At 34.7% G+C, this 20,948-nt stretch overlaps 1 protein-coding gene across 11 annotated transcripts in view; it reads right to left on the bottom strand.

Moving 5' to 3' along the window:
* Nucleotides 1–5,459: 5,459 nt before the first annotated feature.
* The window catches only part of Nav3 (neuron navigator 3), a 760,451-nt gene continuing 744,962 nt past the window's right edge, over nucleotides 5,460–20,948 (bottom strand). For all 11 annotated transcript variants that reach the window (XM_074083986.1, XM_074083987.1, XM_074083985.1 and 8 more), the window contains 6 exons: nucleotides 18,195–18,349; nucleotides 17,119–17,190; nucleotides 16,297–16,493; nucleotides 15,281–15,399; nucleotides 12,428–12,631; nucleotides 5,460–8,063 (listed from right to left, as the gene is read on the bottom strand). In XM_074083986.1, the coding sequence (XP_073940087.1) occupies nucleotides 7,944–8,063; nucleotides 12,428–12,631; nucleotides 15,281–15,399; nucleotides 16,297–16,493; nucleotides 17,119–17,190; nucleotides 18,195–18,349 (867 nt within the window). In that variant the 3' untranslated portion in view covers nucleotides 5,460–7,943. The remainder of the gene's footprint in view (nucleotides 8,064–12,427; nucleotides 12,632–15,280; nucleotides 15,400–16,296; nucleotides 16,494–17,118; nucleotides 17,191–18,194; nucleotides 18,350–20,948) is intronic.

Raw genomic sequence — 20,948 nt, 5'->3', positions numbered from 1 at the left:
TGTTTGCACATGATCTATTTTCTAGCTCTCTGGAGGTCTTGCATAGCCTTTGCAATTCACTCTTATGAGAAGGAAATTTCCAGAGCAGACTGCAAATCCATGGTGTCCTTCAGGAGAAATGCGGGAGTCCACTCTTACGTAGTTAATATACCAGCTGGTCACCCCAAAACTTTCTGCCACTATTGGTCCATGCTGATGACATAGATATATTATTTTCAGGTTGGCAATTAAAATAGCATTAATAGCAGTTATAAATTTGATATAAAAATTAATTCACTTCCCTTAAATTCTAATTCAAACATGTTGGTAATATTTTAAAATTTCTAAGTGCATACTCAACATGACAGACATCTTTTTCTCGTGCTAGCTAGTAAAATTCACAGGTGATGCTGAATAAAAGCAAACAGCTAAAGGGCACACCATAGAAACAAAGGGCTAATTGCTGTGCTGCTCTCATAGAGAGCCTAGGTACAGCATGTGCTCTGTATTCAGCCCTGTAGCTTCTGAGATGAACTAAATTTCTGGAGGCAGATATTTAAAAAGCATAAATAATGTATTAAAATGTCACAATGAGAACCTATTACTTTCTATAATTAATATACTAATTCTAAAAGCACATATAGTCAAGGAAATATGTTTCCAATTTTTGAAAGAAATAACCAGTAAATTTTAATGTATAAGAAAAACCTTCATTTATAGGAAAATGTGTTTTTATAAGTATCTTCATAGGTTTTAGTATTTGTTGGAAACCAGATTAACAAGTAGAATCTTGTCCACAGGGAATGTAGACAAAGGAGGTAGACAGCCCTGAGGCATATTTTATCCAGATCAAGAAAATACTGCTTTAGTCTGTTTCTTCCCTCTTATAGCTTGTGTGTCCATTTTAAGTGTGTTTGAAGGATTTTCTCTCTCACTCTGCTATCTCCAATCTCTTGAAACCTAGATCTTTAAAATGCTCTTGGATTGTTTTACTTTTTGGTGTTTGGGTTGAACAGGGCCTTGCATTTGCTTGGCAGGTGCTGTACCACTTAAGCCATGTTCCAGTTCCTGTCTTGCAAAAGGACAACTTGAGGAGAGTTCTTTTGTGATCAAAATGTAGGATGAGTAGGTGCTAAGGACTGACTTTTCATGTCTTACAAATGCATGTTGATATTCTATCCTCCCAATGTGAAAGCATTAGAAGATGGACCTTTGTTGATAGGTGATTAGGTCATGAGAGTAGAACCCTCAGGAATGAGAGAGCCTTCTCACTCCTTCAATCCTATAAAGATGATGCAGAAAGACCGCCATCTATGAGGAAGTGGGTCCCTAGCAGACACTGAACCTGTTAAAACTTTATTCTTGACTTCCCAGCATCCAGAAGTGTAAAAAATAATTTTGGTTGTATATAAACTACCCCATTTCTGATATTTTGCTTTAGTGGCCTGAATAGATTATGATAGCAAGAAACTTTTGTCCTCTGATTACAGTATAAGAAGATAAAGACAGTAGATGAGGGAGAAAGTGACAGATAGATGATAGATAATTGTGAGCTATTCTAGAGAAAGGGTGGACATATTTATTAAGGAGTCCATGCCTTTTCACCCATTAAAGAAAAATATTACAAAAGACAGACTTGGGTGATTGCTATCAAAGCCTGAGGATAAGGAAGGGTAATGGAGTCACTGAGATAGGGACAATGAGCTATAGTGAGCCCGTGCTTGATATGAAGGGAAAACTATTATGGGTCTCTGAATCCAGGACAATGGAAAAATTGTAGCAAGAAATCCCTGGCATTTGCACCAGGGTGAAAGCTCTGCTTGTGAGATGAAAAAGCAGCTTACCAAGTGTACCTAGAACTGTGCTGTCCTGTTCAGCAACAATACCAGGCATATATAGCTTTTTAGCATTTGATCACACTAGGCATATTTGGCTTATTAGCATTTGATCACTATTGGAGTTTAGCAACTCAATTTGTACCTTTATTTAGTGATCGCTACCAAAATTTAAATATAAAACTGATACTAACTTTAAGTAAGTTTGGAACAACTTTTTTCAACCTTCCTTTTCAACTGTAACAGTTTTCTAATTCAAATGCAGATCAAGTGGTTTTAATGAAAATTTGACATCCAAATCTAGATGCGTTATAAGTATAAAATACATGCTGAATTTCAAAAACTTAGTATTAAAGAAATAATGAAAATATTTAATTTGATTATTCATTGAAGTACTATATATTTGGACAATAAAATAATTACTATAATTAATTTCACTGATTACTTTTATCAGCATGGCTGCTGTAGAATTTAAAATTGCATATGTGACTTTCTTATTTCTTCTGAGAGCACTGCTCTAGTTTGAAGTGCACAAAGCCTCACAAGTGAGCATATCCCAGGTGAACTTCCCTCTCTGGACAAACCACTTATATCAAAAGATTCTCCTTTAGCTCCTATGCAGTGGCCAGATTGGAGAAGGACTCTCTACCCATCATTAGCTCAATTCTGGCTCCTCATAGCTCTTGGCTTCATAAATTTAACCAAATCCAGGTTTCTGGGTAGCAATGCTCCATCACTATCTGAGACACTAGCCCTACCAATAAGGGGCTAAAAAGACCACCCAATCTTAAAACCCTGTAGCAACTCAAAGAGCTGAATTAGAGAATGTAGTTACTAACCAGGACAGTCATTTTCTTGGGAACTAGGCAGCCTTCCCTCAAAGAGTTGCTATATTGGTAAATGACCACTCTACCGCATCCAAAAGATCTATAAGGATTTTGGTTCAGCTTCTATACCTTGAACACAACTCTGTAAAACAAGCTTATCTGTAGTTGTCTCTGCTCAGCATGTCAAGTTAGGACCAACCTAGACTAGAGCACAGCGATTGAAGATACTCAAATATTCTTGGATAGGCCATGAGTGAATTTCTAGGCTTTCTATGATCCAGTGAGGATATCTGATAGATACATAGTCTTTGTATTATAAACAATGCAGCTTCCACAGTTACTTTGACTGTTTTATTATGTGTCACCATCCTGGGGTATAAAATCTGTAAGAATAAAGATGATGGATCAATTGATTCTCCCAGGAGAAATCACAAAACATGATTAGGGTATAGATTTTCTGACTCCACATTCAATAGTTTTTCACTTACATTACATTCCTTTATAACTGTTACATTAAATATACACAGATTAGGCAAATTGAAAAATAAAAGCCAAACAAACTATAAAGATCTCCAACCTATCTTTCCAGTTCTTTTCTTAGTCTTCTTTACTTGACCGAGATCTTTCTCATGGGGAATCATCCCAAAGTGAAATTCATGTCTTCATTTCTTGTTCCTATGCTAAGGGTTCCTATTTTGATCTTTTCAGTTGCCACCTGTCTAGAAATTCTAGACTTTGGCATTACATTTCCAACTACTTGGTGTATTTCCTTTGTTCCTCAAAAAACCTCTCACATTTAAATTGCACTATATATAACTAAGGCAGCTAAAAAAGACTTGAAGAGCAGAAAGCAAACTTGATAGAAAGTATAGAGCACATTGCATCTAACTGGGAAAAATTCCCAAGTGTGAGGCAGTACTGTGTCTTCACTGGATAGCAAGTCTTCAGGTTATCCCTCCATCTCTGATCACCAATCAACATCTCATTAGTAGTCTGGTTTCCTAGGAAGCACCACACCTAGGGGTGTTTTTCAGATTTAATGTGTTATTTAATATGATAAAGTTGTCTCCATATTCAGAAATATTTTTATCCAATATATCTTAAGTGGGACACTGTAAGTGGGATGCTATATGTAAATGCAGTTCTAGAAAAGCAAATTATTCAGATACTTGACCCAGTCAAGAGATTGGAAAGATTTTTCTAAGGCATGAGGGTGTGACACGGTATAGAGAATTTGTTAGGATATTGAAGTAAGATGAAGCAAATTGCTGCTAACAAAATATTGCTCTGGTGCACATTGCTAATCCAAGCTACTTGGGAGACTGAAACAGGAGAGCAAGATTGAAGTCAGCTTGGGTATTGTTCCAAATTTGGTCTAAACAAAGGGTTATTGCTTGATGTCATTTGTGGTCTCTTTCTTTGAATAAATTAGAGTTATGATAAGTCATTAAGAAATTTTCACTAATGATTTAATAAATTCTGAGATTAATGTTTTCCCTGGAGATCCAGTCTCTCACTCATCCATTTGACAGTCTAGAGTCTGAGGATCACTAAATAAACACTCTTTTCTGTTTTATCTAATCTACATTTTCTAAAAACTATTTAGTAAGAGTTGTAGTTCAGTAGTAGAGTACATGCTTAGCACTCACACAGCCCTTGATTCAATCTCTAGCACCAAAAATATACTGTTTTAAAATGTTAACTTTTTTACATATGTCTTCAAGAATGTTTGAAAATAGAATTACTTCATAATTATTATTTTATAATATAGTTGTAAAAGCAGCTAAAATTTATGAAGGGCTAGACACTGCTCAGAGCATTTGTATGTAATAACCTACTTCATTCTCACGGGAATCTGTGAGATTATTGTTACTATTGTCACCGTCATTTTATAGTGAGGAAACTGAGGCACATAGAGTTTGAGTAAATTGGCCAAGGAAGAACGGTACTGCTGGGATTTACAAGTATACAGCTTAATGCAGTTGGCAAATCATATTTAGGGTTTGGATTTTTTTCATTATTGAATTTTGAACCCAGGGCCTTACACATCTAGCAAGTGCTATGCCACTGAGCTATACCCCAGCTCTAAGTGCTGGATTAATTAATTCTGTATTTGAATAAAAGATGAATAATAGAAACTTCTTATATCTTCCAGAGTGAAGGAACAGATACACTAATTTTAATTCAATATGGATCAATATCCCATTTTAACTAATACATATTTTCTGCCCTATAACTGTTCTAATTAAAAACTGTTCCTGCTTTTAGAATTAATATTCTATTTATACCATCCTAGTATACATCCCAGTAGCTGGGCCTACAGAAATACCCAAGCTTCTTTGAAAGCAATTATAAATTATAATTTTAAAGGAAGTTTCTTTTTTCTTTTAGTAATATCTCTACTAAAAAACATCCAAAGAACTAGTTTTGTTTAAAAATAATCTTTAGTAGAGTAAAATTCTCAAAATAGAATGTAATGGAATAAAAGCAAAGAAACATCTAATGAGTTGATTTAACTCGGCAAATGCCAACATTTTATTTTATATTTATTCTTATTTTATCATGAGACATATAGAAAGACTATTGAGAATTTTCTAAAAATATGCACTGAATAAATAACTTTCACTTTAAGAGATATATTTAGAGCATTTAGTTATTTATTTGCTTAAAAGGTTAGGGTCCCTTCCTATGATGTATATAAATCATAAATTCACATGCATCCCTATTGATGGCATAGCAATAGTGCTAAAAGCATTTTAAAGCTTGACCAACCCTGTGCATAGTGACTCAATTTTTTTATAGACACAGACACCACACCTTGTTGTCAATAAATAATTCCACTTTAATGGCAAAGTAATAATTTAGACAGATACAGGGTGCACATTTGCAAAAAAATATATGCAAGCTGGTTTACAAGCTAGAGGAACAATAAACCAATAGAAAATACATCATCCAGTTAAGTCCATTGACACCAAGTACTTATTGTTGGGGCTTTACAAAGACTACAAAACTTTTCAGATGATTTATTTCACTATTTCTGCCTATTTACATGATATGTTACATCAAAAATGTACAAAATATAAAATGTATACAGACAAATGTTTCACAAACTAGTTTAAGTTGTAAACTAGGTGGACCTACTGGGATGTATTGCAGGAAGTTCTGTTTATGCTCATGTTTGGACTGTGTTTCTCAAAATGGCAGGGAAAGATTAGCAATTTTCCTAGATCACATATTATACAAGGGCAACTAGTCACTCATCCAGCTACATATATTGATGTTGCACAACAGATTTGATCCATGTTTGACGCTTCAAAGTCAGGGTGACAGTTCTATGTGCATAAATTCAGTTCAGATTTCCCTCAGGGCAATAGCACCGTGTAAGGACTATATACTTAGTGACGCTCTGAAAACTGAACAAATGTCTTGTGTTGCTGTTATTGTTCTATAGCATCTGACCCATGGGTGGTCACAGAGGGTAGCACCAGTTACACATCCTTAAAAATAGCACATTTTCACATGCATAGAACGAGTCTATACCATGGCCTAGTCCTTGGGTTTCATAAACTTAAAACCTGTCCTTGGTGTGTGGTGGTAACTTCTCCAATGTCTCGGATCAATTTTCATGCACTCTCTTTAAAGCCTGCCACAACAGATGTACTTTCAGACAGTTTTACTTATCCAAAAATGTACTGGCTTCATGTACAGTTTTGAAGCATACTCACTCTAGCACTGATAGTTCCTGCATAGTCATAACAACTGTAAATACAGGACAAACACACCAGATAATAACAGCTTTGAGGGTTTGTATTCTGTATTTGTTTGCAACATACAGGAAATCTCAGCAAGTGAAACACCTCTTAACACCAACAGGATAAAATACAATTTTTATTGTGTTTGTTTCAATTTGTGCAAGTTTGAAATATTATTATTTACAATACCTACCCAGTAGACTGTGCAAATCTAACCTTCTTTTACAGTATAAACGCTTTCTCTTCCACAGTGACTGTACTGCTTCAGTGTTCTTTAATGCTGAATTTCTCACGTACAACAATAGCAATCAAAACAACATGCGTCCAAACTAATTTAAAAAAAAAAATAAAGAATAGGGAAGGAAAGCCAAATAGTTGTGCTCATGCTGCATCTAGCATTTCCAGCTCTGCTGGATCAAAATTCAACATCTCCCACCTTCTGAAACTCTTTCACTTAGAACTGGATGGAATTTAGCCACATATTTTTGCTTTTTAAGTGACGGTCAAAGAGGGTTTCTAGGGTACTCAAATCATTTGGAGGATAGGCAAGGCAATCTACTCACAAGGTAAAAATACTGATCTTTCTCCTATCCATTTCTTTAAAAAAAGAAAGAAAAAGAAAACAATATAAAGAGATGAGGCTGCTGTGTTAACTGGTGTTGCTTGATTGTAAATGAAAAGACAGTGGAAATTACCAATGGTTCAGGATTTAAACCAACTATTAAGTTGTTGTAGAAATCTGTTTTAAGGCAGTGAGACAGCACCATAGGAAATGTTCCTTCTTTCACTGAAAAGGCTCAAACAAATAAAGCCCTAAAAAAGCCTTTTGTCAGTGTTGACTAATAATTGGTATAAAACTCTTGTTAAGGGAGTGGGCAGGTGGTTTAAAAAGACCACTGTGGTAAAAACAACCTTATAAAACCTGTGACTCAGACACTAAAAAGTTGGTGGAGCACATCATGAGAACATGGCAGTTAGAATGAAGTTGGCACTTCTCCAGTTTGCCACAGTAGTGTTCTTCTAGTGGTTGCACAATTCCATTTGTGCTTACAGAGGACTGGCCTCTCAGATTCATTCTGGAATGGGGTGAGCACACAACACAAACACTACTGGAGCCCTGTGACCAGCACCATGTGGCACAAAGGAGGTTGGACAGATCAGAAGAATGGACCCTCCCTGGGGAGAACAGACCCTTGGAGGAAACAGAAGGAAGGGACAAAAAAAGGTTTTCGTTGTAAACTTTTAAAGAGGAAGAAAATAACGTCCAGTTTGGCTAACTCATGTGCAATCTGTTTAGTTGTCCTGTCATTAGGGTCCTTTCTAGTTGAGCAATGGAGCTTTCTATTACTCCATGGATATAAAAATGCCTGTTCCCATTTCAATTTAGCATCTTGGCGGTTTAGACTTGCTCTGCTGCCTCCTTGGCGACCACGACTCTGGGTCAGGGCCCTGGACAGGGGACTTTTCATACTGGCAGTGGTTTAGTGAAAATACCTTTGTTTTTAAACACTTTTTAAAAGCATTGTCTTTTCCCCTAACTTTTTCACACTCTAGAGGGTGGATTCAAGAGATGAATCCAAAATGTCTTCATGGTGGCTGGTGCTATCACTGTCGCAGCTTTGTGTGCCCGAGTAATTGGCTGCTTCTTGGAGTTTCATTAGCATATTCATCTGAAAAAAGAAAAAGAGACATCTATGTAGGCAATGATGCATTGAGTCAGCCAGCCGCAGAACAAACACGGCCCTGAGCCACACTGAAGAACCATTTTATCCCATCCAAGTGAAATGGGCAAACAGTTTTGGATTTTCACTCATTGCCCCTGGCCACTGTTTCTCCCAAATATGACTACAACACCAAACCATAAGGACAAAATACAGCTGCTAGATAACTCTTTCATTTGGGGCTGTGAATGAATACTGCTCCAGCAGGGAGACTGGAAAGGAAACTGTATCACAGCTGGACATCTGGGTTAGTTGCTGGAGAGGAAGCCAAGCTTCCCAGTTTTTTGGCTGGGAGAAGCAGAAAGAACTGAATTGCAACTGAAAGTCATGAATGTTCATATACACACAGATGCACACACAGGCACGCACACAGTCCCTTGAGAGAAGGAGGGGACGGAGTGGAATGAAGCCAGCTGCTGCACACAAGCACACCATCTGCTGTTTAGGAGCTGACCTCCTGAGGAGGTGACTGAATGAAGCAGACCATGAGCATTTAAAGAGGGAGAAGGAAAGAATCCCTGTCAAGTTTTTGTTGTCATTGAATTTCTGACAGAAATATGATTGATATATCACTAGAAACAAAAAGCCACCTTCTGGAACAGTAGTGGCTGTCTCAAGTTTCCCAGCTTTATAGGAGAATGGTAACGTTTGCTCTAATAAAAGGGACATGCCCGAGAGCTCTTGAGGAGAAAGGCAGCTATCCCATGTTTTATAAAATAAAAGGCAGTCACACTGCTTGGATTTTGATAGATCTGCGACTCCACTGTTAAGAGGTAGAAGCCAGAAAAAGATTGTTTGAAAGCAAATTATGGATAAATCGATAGCTCCACAATGTTAGAAAGCACAGAAAAATTGACACCTGTCTTCATGAAGGGTGTTAATTTGTTTTCTTTCCAAGAGTTACTATACATAATAAACTTTATATTACTCACCTACTATTTCTATTGTTTTATACAGTAATCAAAGTTGTTCTTTTTCTTCCAACTTAGAAAAATAGAAAGTATTCTAAAACAGGCTATGCGTGTTTGTATGCTGTGTAAAATTTGTGTTCAATAAATGTGAGTGAAAGAAATGATAAACTGGTAATCACCAATTTCAGCCAGAATGCCTTTCTAACAAAGAGGCTACAGTTGTAGAATATGTTGAAGTCATTTCCATAATCTTCAGGGCAATATTTTCAATCTAATTTTTAGTCTGTCTCTCTGAGTGTATTAAACCAGCTACATAAGGATATGAAATGAAAGTAGTTGGTGATAACCTCTCAAACCTGTACACCAAGTCAAATTTATCCCTTTTGTCATATGTGCACACACATCTGCACCCCTTCAAGCAAATTCACATTCCTTACCCCTTTTCTTTTGTCAATCCATCTGTTGCAGTGTGCTCAAGCATTTAGGTAAAACTGACTTGTAAAAAGAACTGTGTTTGGAGACCCTTCCAATTAACTAAGAGCAAAAATGAGGTCTGTTTGAACTGATATGATTATACCTCTGTCATAAATGTTTGTAAACAACTGAATGCTGATTGTTGTTAAAATTTTATGGTGTAATAATACTGTTATTAAAGTCTTAAGTTTTGAAAATGATGCCATATAAATTCCAAATCTCAGATTTTTAATAAATATATACAATGAGGCTTATTTTGCCTTCTCGTAGTGTTGCTTTATGTACTAAAATCAAAGGACATTACAAAAGAAAGGTAAGTTTATTTATGATTCAGTTACTATTGTGATTCCTTATAATCTGCAAAAAGTATTTCCCTCCTTTATTCTCCCATTTCTTCCTTAAACTGGTAATCATTATAGTGTATCATCCCTAACATATCTCAGGTCCTCCTCACCCTGGTACTTACAGATCTTCTTGTTCCTCAGCCTCCATTCTGTTTCTGTCCTCTGCTCTGTTACCAAAGTGATTTTTAGAAACTACAAATATAACTAGATAATCCCCCACTCAGAAATCTTTATGGCTCTTCATTGTCTGTGTGATAAAGTTTTAACTTCATGCAAAGACAACAAAGACCAACACGTAGCAATTGTATATTTCTGCAGTTTTAATTTTTCCTATTAATATGTATATAGCTCCCTAATTCTTCTTTTTTATTATACTGTTTTGAAATGTTTCAAATGCTTTTTCCTTAATTTTGGATATTCTTGATCCAACCATATGATAAACTCCTATTCATCCCTCAAGACCCAGCTCAAGCTTCTTATTAGGAAGATTTTTTCCTAATTGCTTCCTCAATGGACTCACAACTTTATCTAGAATGTGTCTCTATCATTATTATACTTCAGTTTATGCAGGTAGATGTCTAGATCTAATACCTGGCTGTTAGAATTAAAGGTCAGAAAGGGTAATTTACACACTGATCATTATATCACAGCACTAAGAACATATTCAATAATGTTGAATTATTCATGATGAATGTACATTATATTTTTTAAATAATGTGAGATGCTCCAAAAATTGCATCTTTGTTCAGATTCAAAGTGAAACCTCTGATGTTAAACAATAATTATATTTCTGTCAGTGTTCTGATTTACAATGGACTGAAAATACATTTTGCTTTATGTCACTAAATGTAGACACATATAGAAGTAAAAGCAGAGAATACTTATTTTTCCTTATCAGAATGTACCTGATGCAAAGATTTATTTTTAAATCATATTGTTTGTATTTTAGCATAGATGAGATAATAATTCCTTCTTTATTAAGATGTTTATTAGAATGGCAGATTGGGAGCCAGGACTTTTTATCGATTTTCATATCAGAATGGGAGACCATGGGTGTTTTTCTCATACTGGAAAACCAGAGCATTAAAAACCAGGAGAGAGTGCTTACTAAGGTTAGCCAACCTGTACTACAGACACTGGGAAGGTTGAGGGCATTTCCACAGGTTTGCATACTCTACAAACTAATACTGGAAAAAGTCTTAGAAACAGAGTCTTTACCTGTTATATCAAAACTGTAGATACTGGACTGGAATTTGTTAAAATTCCAGATTAAATCATCTAAACTTGGATTTAAAATATGCTCTAACACTTATATTTATTTAATTTATTCAAATTTAACCACTCAATCAGAAATTGTTTTGTGTATGCTCAAAATTATGCTGGATTCAAACAATTCCACTACCACTGTTTGTTGATTTCCATGAATCATCTAAAGGGCCAGGTACCATATCATAAAAGTGTAAGTCTGAGCCCTTAATGAATTATCTTAGAGCAGATATCTGAAACATAGGATCTTTGGAGTCTAAGGAAGCCTTTGCATTATATTTCAATGATTTCGTGGAATTCTAGAAATAGTATGCATAATTTTCTCTGTGCATGCATCTCACTGTGGAAAGATCTTGAAAGCTTATCAGATTTTTCCATATGTGACTCCCAAAATATTAAGAATGATCATGATATATGTGTTGGGGTTGTTGATATAAGAGTATTCCATAATATAAAGTCACTTTATGACCCTGAGTATAGTCATGGGTTATAATTTTTAATTATTTCTTTTCTGTGTTTAAGTAACATAATGGATTTTATTTCTATATCGCTCCTTTCTGTACTGGTTTTACAAATCTAATCAGATCTTTAGTCATAAAATGGTAAGCTAACAAATACATTACATTTGATACCAACATATAGATATTAATTTATAAAAATAAAAAGAAAGGTAAATAAAAAGCAGTCTTTATTACTAATGATACTATATACTGAATATTTTCAGAATATTCATACTTTGGAGTTTAACAGACTTATTCAAATTACTGTAGTATTTTAAAAACTAAAACTATACACCTATGTAATTGAACAAAGCAGAGAGAATAATTTCCCAGTCAGTTTATCTTTCCCTACTGTAGGGAACAGAAGACTAATGATAAATTTAATCAGGCTAGTTGATATATATAACTATCCTTTAGTTTTCCAAGTGTACACCAAATTATACCCTTTTTTTGCTTCTTTCATCTAAGAACAAAATTCAGTTTGCTCTTAAATGCCTAGTGTATTATCGTATTTTAAAAATTTATTTAATTATTAACACATTTAATGTATGAGAAGAGGAAAATTACAGTCATGGAGTTTAACGTGGTCTCAGAATTTCTTAGTTATTTTTAAACATAAAATGTTTGGTTTTTCTTTTTAAGAGTTTCATCCAATGCAGGCAGGTTGAAGGTAAGTAAAAGAGTTAAAACTGAGTACCAAGATCAGGACAATTCCACATATTTCCAGGAATAATTTGAGTATTACCTGAATAACAGATGACTAGTGACCACATACAGATGTCAAGATTATATGGAAGAATCAAGTGTCTGCTCCTTACCAGAGGGTCCCCTTCCGTGTCAGTCTGAGGAATGTGCTTTGAGGTTGTGGCTTCCTTAGCAGATGTGCAACCCTCATACCCAACATCTTCTGGTCGCAACTGAAGTAATGCAGGGCCCTCCTGAGGTTGAGATACTGAGCTCCATGGGTATGTGTCAAGGACCCACTTTGAGGGATCTTCCCATGGTGCACGCTTCCCATACATCTAAAAGATGACCACATAATTGATACATATAAAATTCATTCCTATTAAGTAAAAATGTGACAACAAATTATCTCTTTTTCACATGGAGTTCTGATGACACTTACTTATAGAGGAATTAACTACCCATCTATAATCTTCCAGATTTTAAGCATGTATCTTTTTTTTAATTATTCATTTAATCACATGTGCATACACTGTTTGGGTCATTTCTACCCCCTACCTTCCGCCTTCACCCTTTCCCCTCTTCCCCCTCGCTTCCAGGCAGAAGCTGTTCTGTGCTTTTCTCCAGTTCCGTTGATAAGCAATAATAAGAAAGACACAGCATTTTTGCTAGTTGGGATAAGGACAGCTATACAGAGAGATTCCTAGCATTGCTTTCATTTAAGCATGCATCTGTCTACATATTTCACTTAATACTTGAAGGCTAATATGGAACACTGAAACCTACCAAAGTCATTTTAAGAAGGAGGAAAGGGAAAAGGGAAAATCATGGAGGGGATGTACCGAACAAGTGTACATTGAACACATGTATGGACATGTCACAATGAAACCTTCTACAACTCTTATATACTAATAAAAGTGTTAAAAAAAACCTTGAAGGCCAAAATAAACTGAACATCTGGCTAGATAATCAACATTTGGTAGCGAATATGAGGGAGGCTTTCATGCAAAAGTAACTATTCACATTTGGATTTATTAGTAATTTTGCAAATCCAGAGAAGCCTCAAGGTTGATAAATAAAAGCTCCAGTTTTGGAGCTTTGAAAAAATTCTACGCTCATCATAAACACACTTCTCTACTGAAGTGAGTTTTGGAAAGATGATGACTAATGTGATTTATTTTTTCTCTAATTCACTCTACTCAAACTTTCTTTGAGAGCAACAATTCTTTCTGAGATAACAATTTTCTTCCAATTAAGTTCCTCTAATAATCACATTGCCTCTCTTAAGAACTCTTTTGAGATGTTTATATATAAGGTCATTGGGAAATAGGAACCGAAGTATCAGTTTTATAAGAATTCACATGGAAAGCAATGACCCCAATATGAAAGATAAGCCAAGTGCAGGTGGCTTATCTGAATCTTAGCTGCTTGGGAGGTGGGGATCAGGAAGATTTTGGTTTGAGGCCAGATCCCATCTCAACCAAAACATGGGTGTGGTGGTGTACACTTATCATCCCAGCAATAGCAAGAAGTGTAGGGATCATGGTCAGACTGGCCTGGGAAAAATGTGAGACCCTATCTCCAAAACAACCAGAACAAAAGAAGGGCTGGACATTTGGCACAAATGGTCAAGCACTTGCCTAGAAAGCATGAAGCCCTAAGTTAAAACCCAGTACTGCAAAAATAAGTAAATAAATAAATTAAATTAAATGAAAAACATAATAAAGCCTGGTTAAAGCACTAGCAGTGAAGTAGAAGAGAAATGAGTACAAGAGATGCTCAAAGTTTTTTAGCTAGAAGCAAAACTGAAACCAAAGTGGAAAAGGGACACAGGAGACAGGTTGATAGCATTTTGCAAAGAAAAATATAAGATCACAAGTAGCACAAGAAGAAAAGTTACGAGCAGGAGAAGGAGATGTTAATGTAATTCCTTTCCCTTCTTGACCGGCACCACTAGAACAGTCCTGGTTACCAGGTGCTTATTTAACCCCAGGTGACATCCAGTGATTTGTCATGCTATAATGGGTTATTCTGCATGGCTTCTTGTGGTTCGATGAGACAAAAGCAAAATGTGGACACTTGACAGCACGAAAAGTCCACACAATAATGCAGATGACAGAATACGGAAAATATGAACTATATCTTAATTCTAGCAGTTGTGAAACCAGAAATAAAAAAGTCTTAAGTGAAAAACACTTAAATCCTGGATGAGTTATTGAAAATGAGATTGGATTCTTACACAATAAGTTAGGTGATTATATAACATAAATCTGCAAGAGCTTTTTAATTCTACAATTTCATATCCAATTTAAAGAAATAGCAAGACTGATGGAACGTGGATAAAATATTTTGTTAAAGAAACAGGGTTTTCTCATTAAGGGATATATTTTCACTTCCTACTTAAGCATACACAGATGGGATGGTTGTAAGACCTCATAATACAAGGCAGATGAGAACAACAGCAGAGATTCTGCTAAACTAACCTGTCCCAGATGGAAAAGGCCAACTGACTTTCTTAGAATTTAGAGTGCTCCTTCAAAAACAGTAAATGATCTTTCAAGTAGTGTTAAAGGGCTCTAAACCATGAGATACACTAAAATCAGGGGAATAACCTATGAGCAAATTATTTGATAAGAGTATAAATGGTGAAGGCATATGTAAACATGGCTGTGTCATAAAATATAGAACGGTGAAATTAACTGGCTATTTAATAAGAACAGTCTAGATACCCACTGTGACAAATTTGGCCTTAAATGTACAGTTATTGGAAGAATTGTGCTTACTTTTTCCCTTACATACTTGTTGCTGTGACAGGAAAAATATTGTACACTGGCTGTTCTTTATTTCTCTATTTATATTTCATGCCTTTAGTTTTCTGCATAGACATCCAAAGAAACAGTTACTCTTTGCTTTTAAAAGAAAGGGTTTTTTTTTTTTTTGCTTTATTTAAAGAGTAATTAAAGAGTAATGCAGATTGAGTACTGTACCTGAAGACCTTCTCTCACTGCCTCCAGAATATAAGGTACCAAAGAATAGTTCCAGAGATCCATGAACCACACTCTAGAACCTTCTACATCCATAGGGCAAGAAAGGAAAAGTCTAGGACCTGAGAAGACACAAAAACCAAATATATCTGAGAAGTAGCATACTTACCAATCTAAACATATATCTAGATACCATTTTCACAGACACAATGTACTTCTCGAAGGATTCTTAGAAAGTTATAATCTTGACCAACTGAAACACTATTAAAGTATGTTTATTCACTAACTCTCCTGGCCTCTCCTTTTTATCCACAATAAAATTTAATATAAAGCACAACGTATTAGAGTTAGGAGAAATAGCAAAGGTCATACTCCAGTCAGCCTGCCGTACTTTACAATGTGAAATTCAGCTGTACTGGCATGAATAGCTGAATATAAAATATGTCATCCTCAGCATCTGGTCTCAGCAATAGATATTCTGATTCAAAAATAGAATTCTTCATCATGTATACTGTGTCTGTAAAGAGTATGTGTTTATGATCCATGTCAGTGCAAAAGGGACTTGTGCATATGTCACACAAGAAGGAATAAAAAACATCATAAACCACAAAAGAGAAATAACTCAGCCTTGTCTTCATGATTCATGAAAAATATAAAACACTGAAACTATTTACAAAATATGTAAATTATCTTTAAAATCTTCTTCCACAACTACATTTGATATGAACTAGTTGCTAAAATACACATTTACTTTGAATGACTATCTGGTTTTTAGATATTTGTCTATATCAAATTTCCTTGATCTTAGTAATATTTTAGTAAACCACAATTGTCACAAAAATAATTTAATGGAAGATACAAAACTTAGAAGAAGACAAGCTTTTAGAAAGGAAAAAATTTGAATCTTTGAAGCTTTGAAGACATTAGCTTTGCTTGTTATTCTCTCCCATCCAATCTGGCTACCTTCACCAAGTACTCTTAGTTCCTAGAAAATGGCATATTGTCATTTTGGAACTTACCAATGGTAACATCAGAAGAACTGTGCGTTTCCAAAAAACTATTGAGATGATGCCATGTTTTAGGGATCCAATCTATAATTTTGACTAGGTCATTATTGCGCATGTTCCTTTCAATTTCCATCTCTATGAGTTTCCTTCGAAGATATCTCCCTAAAAAGCCTTTCACTGGTTCTGTGTGGTTTGCACATAATACCCATCTACAAAAAGAAACAAAATCACAAAGTTTTATATAAATTACCTGTTAATTCCATAGCAATTTCCATTCCAATCTAAACTATTAAGGTTCCTGTATTAGCTATGTCCTCATTTTAATGTTGCAAAGGGTTGAAGTCTATTAGCTTTGGAGTTATAAGTCAGAAGCTCCACTTGCTGAGCTGGAGAAGTGAGTGTGCGTCAGAGTTCACATGCTGAGCTGAGCACTCTTCTGTAGGAGGATCTCAAGTCCTGAAATAGGAACTCTCTTTACATTCCTCACACTTAGAAGAAAAGTGCTCTACTTTAGCTGAGGACAGAGTGAGCAGGAAAAACATTTCTGTTCTATTTTTTTTAAAGAAACACTTTTGATTACAAGTTTGGGAACAAAAATTGTCTTCTTGAAAAAGTGTCAGAGAAGTGAGAATTATTCTCACATCACAGGTCATCACAGCATTTGTCAATGAACAAATGGAAAAATAACCCCCAAAAACAAACAGAAAGAGGCAACACTTTAAAAGATGAAAGAAAGAAGAAAGAAAGGAAGAATGACAGAAAGAAGGAGGGAAGGAAGGAGGGAGGGAAGGAGGGAGGGAAGAAAGAAAAAGAACTCCTTCAACTTATCTTTACCTGAAATTGTGATGAAGCTCTAGATTGGGTGATGAAGAAACTCCCTGATTCATTGTTCCAATAATATATGGACTAGGAAAGACAGAGAACAGAAAACGTAGATGTACTAGAGGTAAAAATAGTTAATACATCAAATTGTCTTAGAAACACTTAAGATAAATATGAATTATTCCATTTTAACAGTAGCTTTAAGGGAGTCATTTTGTAATGCTAGATTAGAAAAATGAGAAAGATAACTGGAGTAGAAATGACTACTGGGATTCTAATTTCATTTCTGGTATTGAGGTGAGACATTTTCTCTCTGGGAGCCTTAGTTTACTTACATAAAAATAAAAGAAGATTAGAATAATTACAATGGTCTTATCCACTCTAACATCTTATAATTCTTTCAACATATAATCAAATTCATTAATTTCTCCTTTTAGTGTTTTATAGTTATTTTATAGGTTATTAACGTAAGAGGATTTATATTCTTCCTTTAACCCTTATTTTATGCTGATGTGTTTACAATATTTTTATCACTACCACAGATTAATTGAAGTATCTGACATCATTAAAGGTAATGTCATTTATGTTGTCTTCTTATGTGCCCTTTCTTTAGAGACTATGCTACTTTGAATCTTAGTAGGTTTTCATATTATTATTCCCTATTTTAATGTTTTTTCATTGTAAATTATAAAATCATAACATTATTGAAGTTGAATGAATTAAACTTATCTCTAGAAAAATGTTGAATTTAAACTTTGATAAAGACTAAGAATAAAACTCGAACTCCAAAATGTCCTTCTAGTTACTATGGTTTTTGATTCAAACTATTCAATCACTGACAGTGGTGTTCCAGACTCCCAGCACATCTGTGAAGCTAAAATCATCGATGAAGTAATGTTTTCATAAAAGTGCCTATGACATAGTTATGATAGATATTCTAAGGAATATATGTGAATTCTTTGGAAATATGTTATAATATTCACTAGGGATTCTCATGTTAATGGCATCCAGTATAGGTATAAAAATATTAAATATTAAAAATCATGATTTTTTCATATTCAATTACTCAAAATATTTTATAAACATACCATTTGTTGTATTTACAGTTGAGAAAACCATTGAAGATATCACTCAAAGAGCCCACATGATGAAGGTTATCAAGAATTATTACAACAGGGAGCTCTACACCATTATTATCAGCACTGCACTGCTCCGCCAAGTTAGCTAGATACTGCTGTAATTCCTTTTAAAAAAATAAAGAAAACAAATACGTAAAAGATGACTATATCAGTGACAAGCAAATAATACAGTGCCTTTTATCCAGTCTTTTCATTAAAATTATAGAATATTTTACTGTACAGAAACATTCCACTGAGCAAAAAAGCATTTGAGAGGATTTTATTTTAAAGGGAAAAGGGAAAGTAAGAATGGTGGAGCCAATACCTGCAGCAAATATAAAATTGCAATTGAAGTGGTTTTCTCCCAGTAAGGAAAGCCCAAGTGAGTTCTAGATGTGAACTCTTACGGTAAACCATCAATATTGAGACTTCATTATTATTTTTGATATTTCAATAACTAAGGTGGAATTTTACCAAATTTTTAACTTTGCTTATAGACTAAACCCAAAATGGCACCTCTCAGTTTCCATTAGTAGTTTTTACATTTCCATTCTAATTCATGTAGATAGGTTGCATCTAATAGTGCAGCTCAGGACTCTCATAAAAGTATGGATGATTAATTATGTATTTATAATCTGCAGGCAACTGCTGCAATTTTAAAGAAATATTTGCTATATTTCACTGGGTCATGTAACAACATTCATAGTACTTCTTGAACTTCATGGTTCTTTTACATGTATTATTCTAGCTAATAACTTTTAATCTAAATATGATAACCAGTTCTCTGATTGTTCTCACAGACGGGTAGGCCAGGAACATAATTAGCTTTCTTAGAATTATCCTAATCACTAAGAGCATTTCTATAATATTTGCATATTTACAATGACATTTTCAATTTGTAAATCTTGCTCAGGGTTAAAAAAACAATTCCACGATCCCAACTTCTGGCATCCAGGAAAATATGTGAAGCACTTTCTATAGGTGGTTCTGCTAGAGTTACCTCACTCAGTAAGACAAGTTTTAGAGCTAAAAGTAGAAGGGGATAGGGCACGGAGATATATTTTAAGTATAAATCAAAATTTATTTTAAAAATTAAGACACTATTTGATACTGATAAGTATACTATAAAATAGGGTAGAACCAGTCACCAGGCATTTCCTTTATCTTAAAGGAAAAAAATGAGATTTCTATCATTCATCTAGCTATACTAGGCCATTCATTCAATTATAAAATATTCACTCTCTAATTTGTTTATAGCCTTAGATCCCATGCTAAGGTGTACTAAAATAACAAAACATTATTCCCACTATTATAGCATAAGTCTAACATTTATTATGAGTATATCTAACATGCAAGTAACACTTATCATGAACTGCATCAAGTACTTTTCTAGTCATGGAAGTTAAAAAGGGTAATCTTACTGGCTTCATGTAGGTTCTAAAAATTATCACATTAGGGGCTAAAATTTAAGTTTGGTAAATCACTTGAATATAATACAATGAGTGTATTATGAGCTTTGAGAAATCAAGGGTGTGAGTGTCAAGGACACTCTGGAGCATTAATTCCTCCAGAATTAATGCTAGAGCTTGGGGTGCAGGTAGGCATACACATAATTAATGAACTTACAAAATGCAATGCAAAACATTTCAAGAGAGAGAGACTAAAGGAGGTCTGTCTGTAGGAGAGCAAGGTTAATTCTGACTGGAGGATCCTGATGCCTAGGGAGGTGGCATTTGAGATGAATCTTGGGTAAAGGGGAAAATTCCAACAGACAAGTTAGTTATTCATTATTTCAGCACACCTTTATTAAACACTGTGTCACACACAGTGGCCCCAAGGATGCAATGACAAAACATAATTTTCCCAATTCAGGAAAATTGACAGTTTATTACCAAAGAAGCAGACCCAGAAATGCACCACAATACCAGGTAGTTAAGGAACCATACAAAGCACCACAGAGAGATTTAAGAGGGGTATCTGACCAAGCCTTAAGGTTCATACATCAGGATACAGTGAAGAATAAACTTTTAAATCTAAAGAATAATAAGCAGAAGCTGGAAAGTATGAATACATGGTGTTTTCTGGAGAATAATAAGGATTCTGGTGTTGCAGGAGAATACAGTACATGCTAATGGTGTATGCAGTGAAAGAGAAAACAGAAAAGGCTTTGGATCCGTGCAGAGGAAATTAGATTTTGCCATAGAAACAACTGTGAACCATTGATATGTTTGTTTTCTTGTCTGTTGTCAGTAGGGGAGAGCAATTTATTTATCAAAGGAAATATAAATGTGAAGGATAAAATGACTAATTAGAAATGGAAAAAACATTCAAGAGGTTTATTACCTAGACGGTTAGGAGCATACATATATAACTATAATTAACAGTTAAAAATACATTCCTTGCATAGACCAAAGATTTTGTTTTAAACCACATAAAGATTACTCATAGCTTCTGGAGGGCTTTCTGGTGGCAGTACAATTTGCTACTAATCCTTTATTTTTTAGGATTAGGTTTTTGATGTTTAAAAATGGAAGGATTTTTAAATTAAGAGGAAAGAATAATTAAAGTCAGGAACATGAAAATATGATACCCATACAGATAAGAACAAGTAGTTAGTTTTGTGAAAGTAAATGGCAGTAATTAAATTGGAAAGGACTACTACAATTTGAAATGATGGGTAAGAACATTGGATTTTTCCTTCTGGCAATATAGAAATACTAAATA

The sequence above is a fragment of the Castor canadensis genome, chromosome 8 (assembly GCF_047511655.1).
Source record: "Castor canadensis chromosome 8, mCasCan1.hap1v2, whole genome shotgun sequence".
Lineage (NCBI taxonomy): Eukaryota > Metazoa > Chordata > Mammalia > Rodentia > Castoridae > Castor > Castor canadensis.
This window is presented reverse-complemented; position numbering and strand designations above follow the sequence as displayed.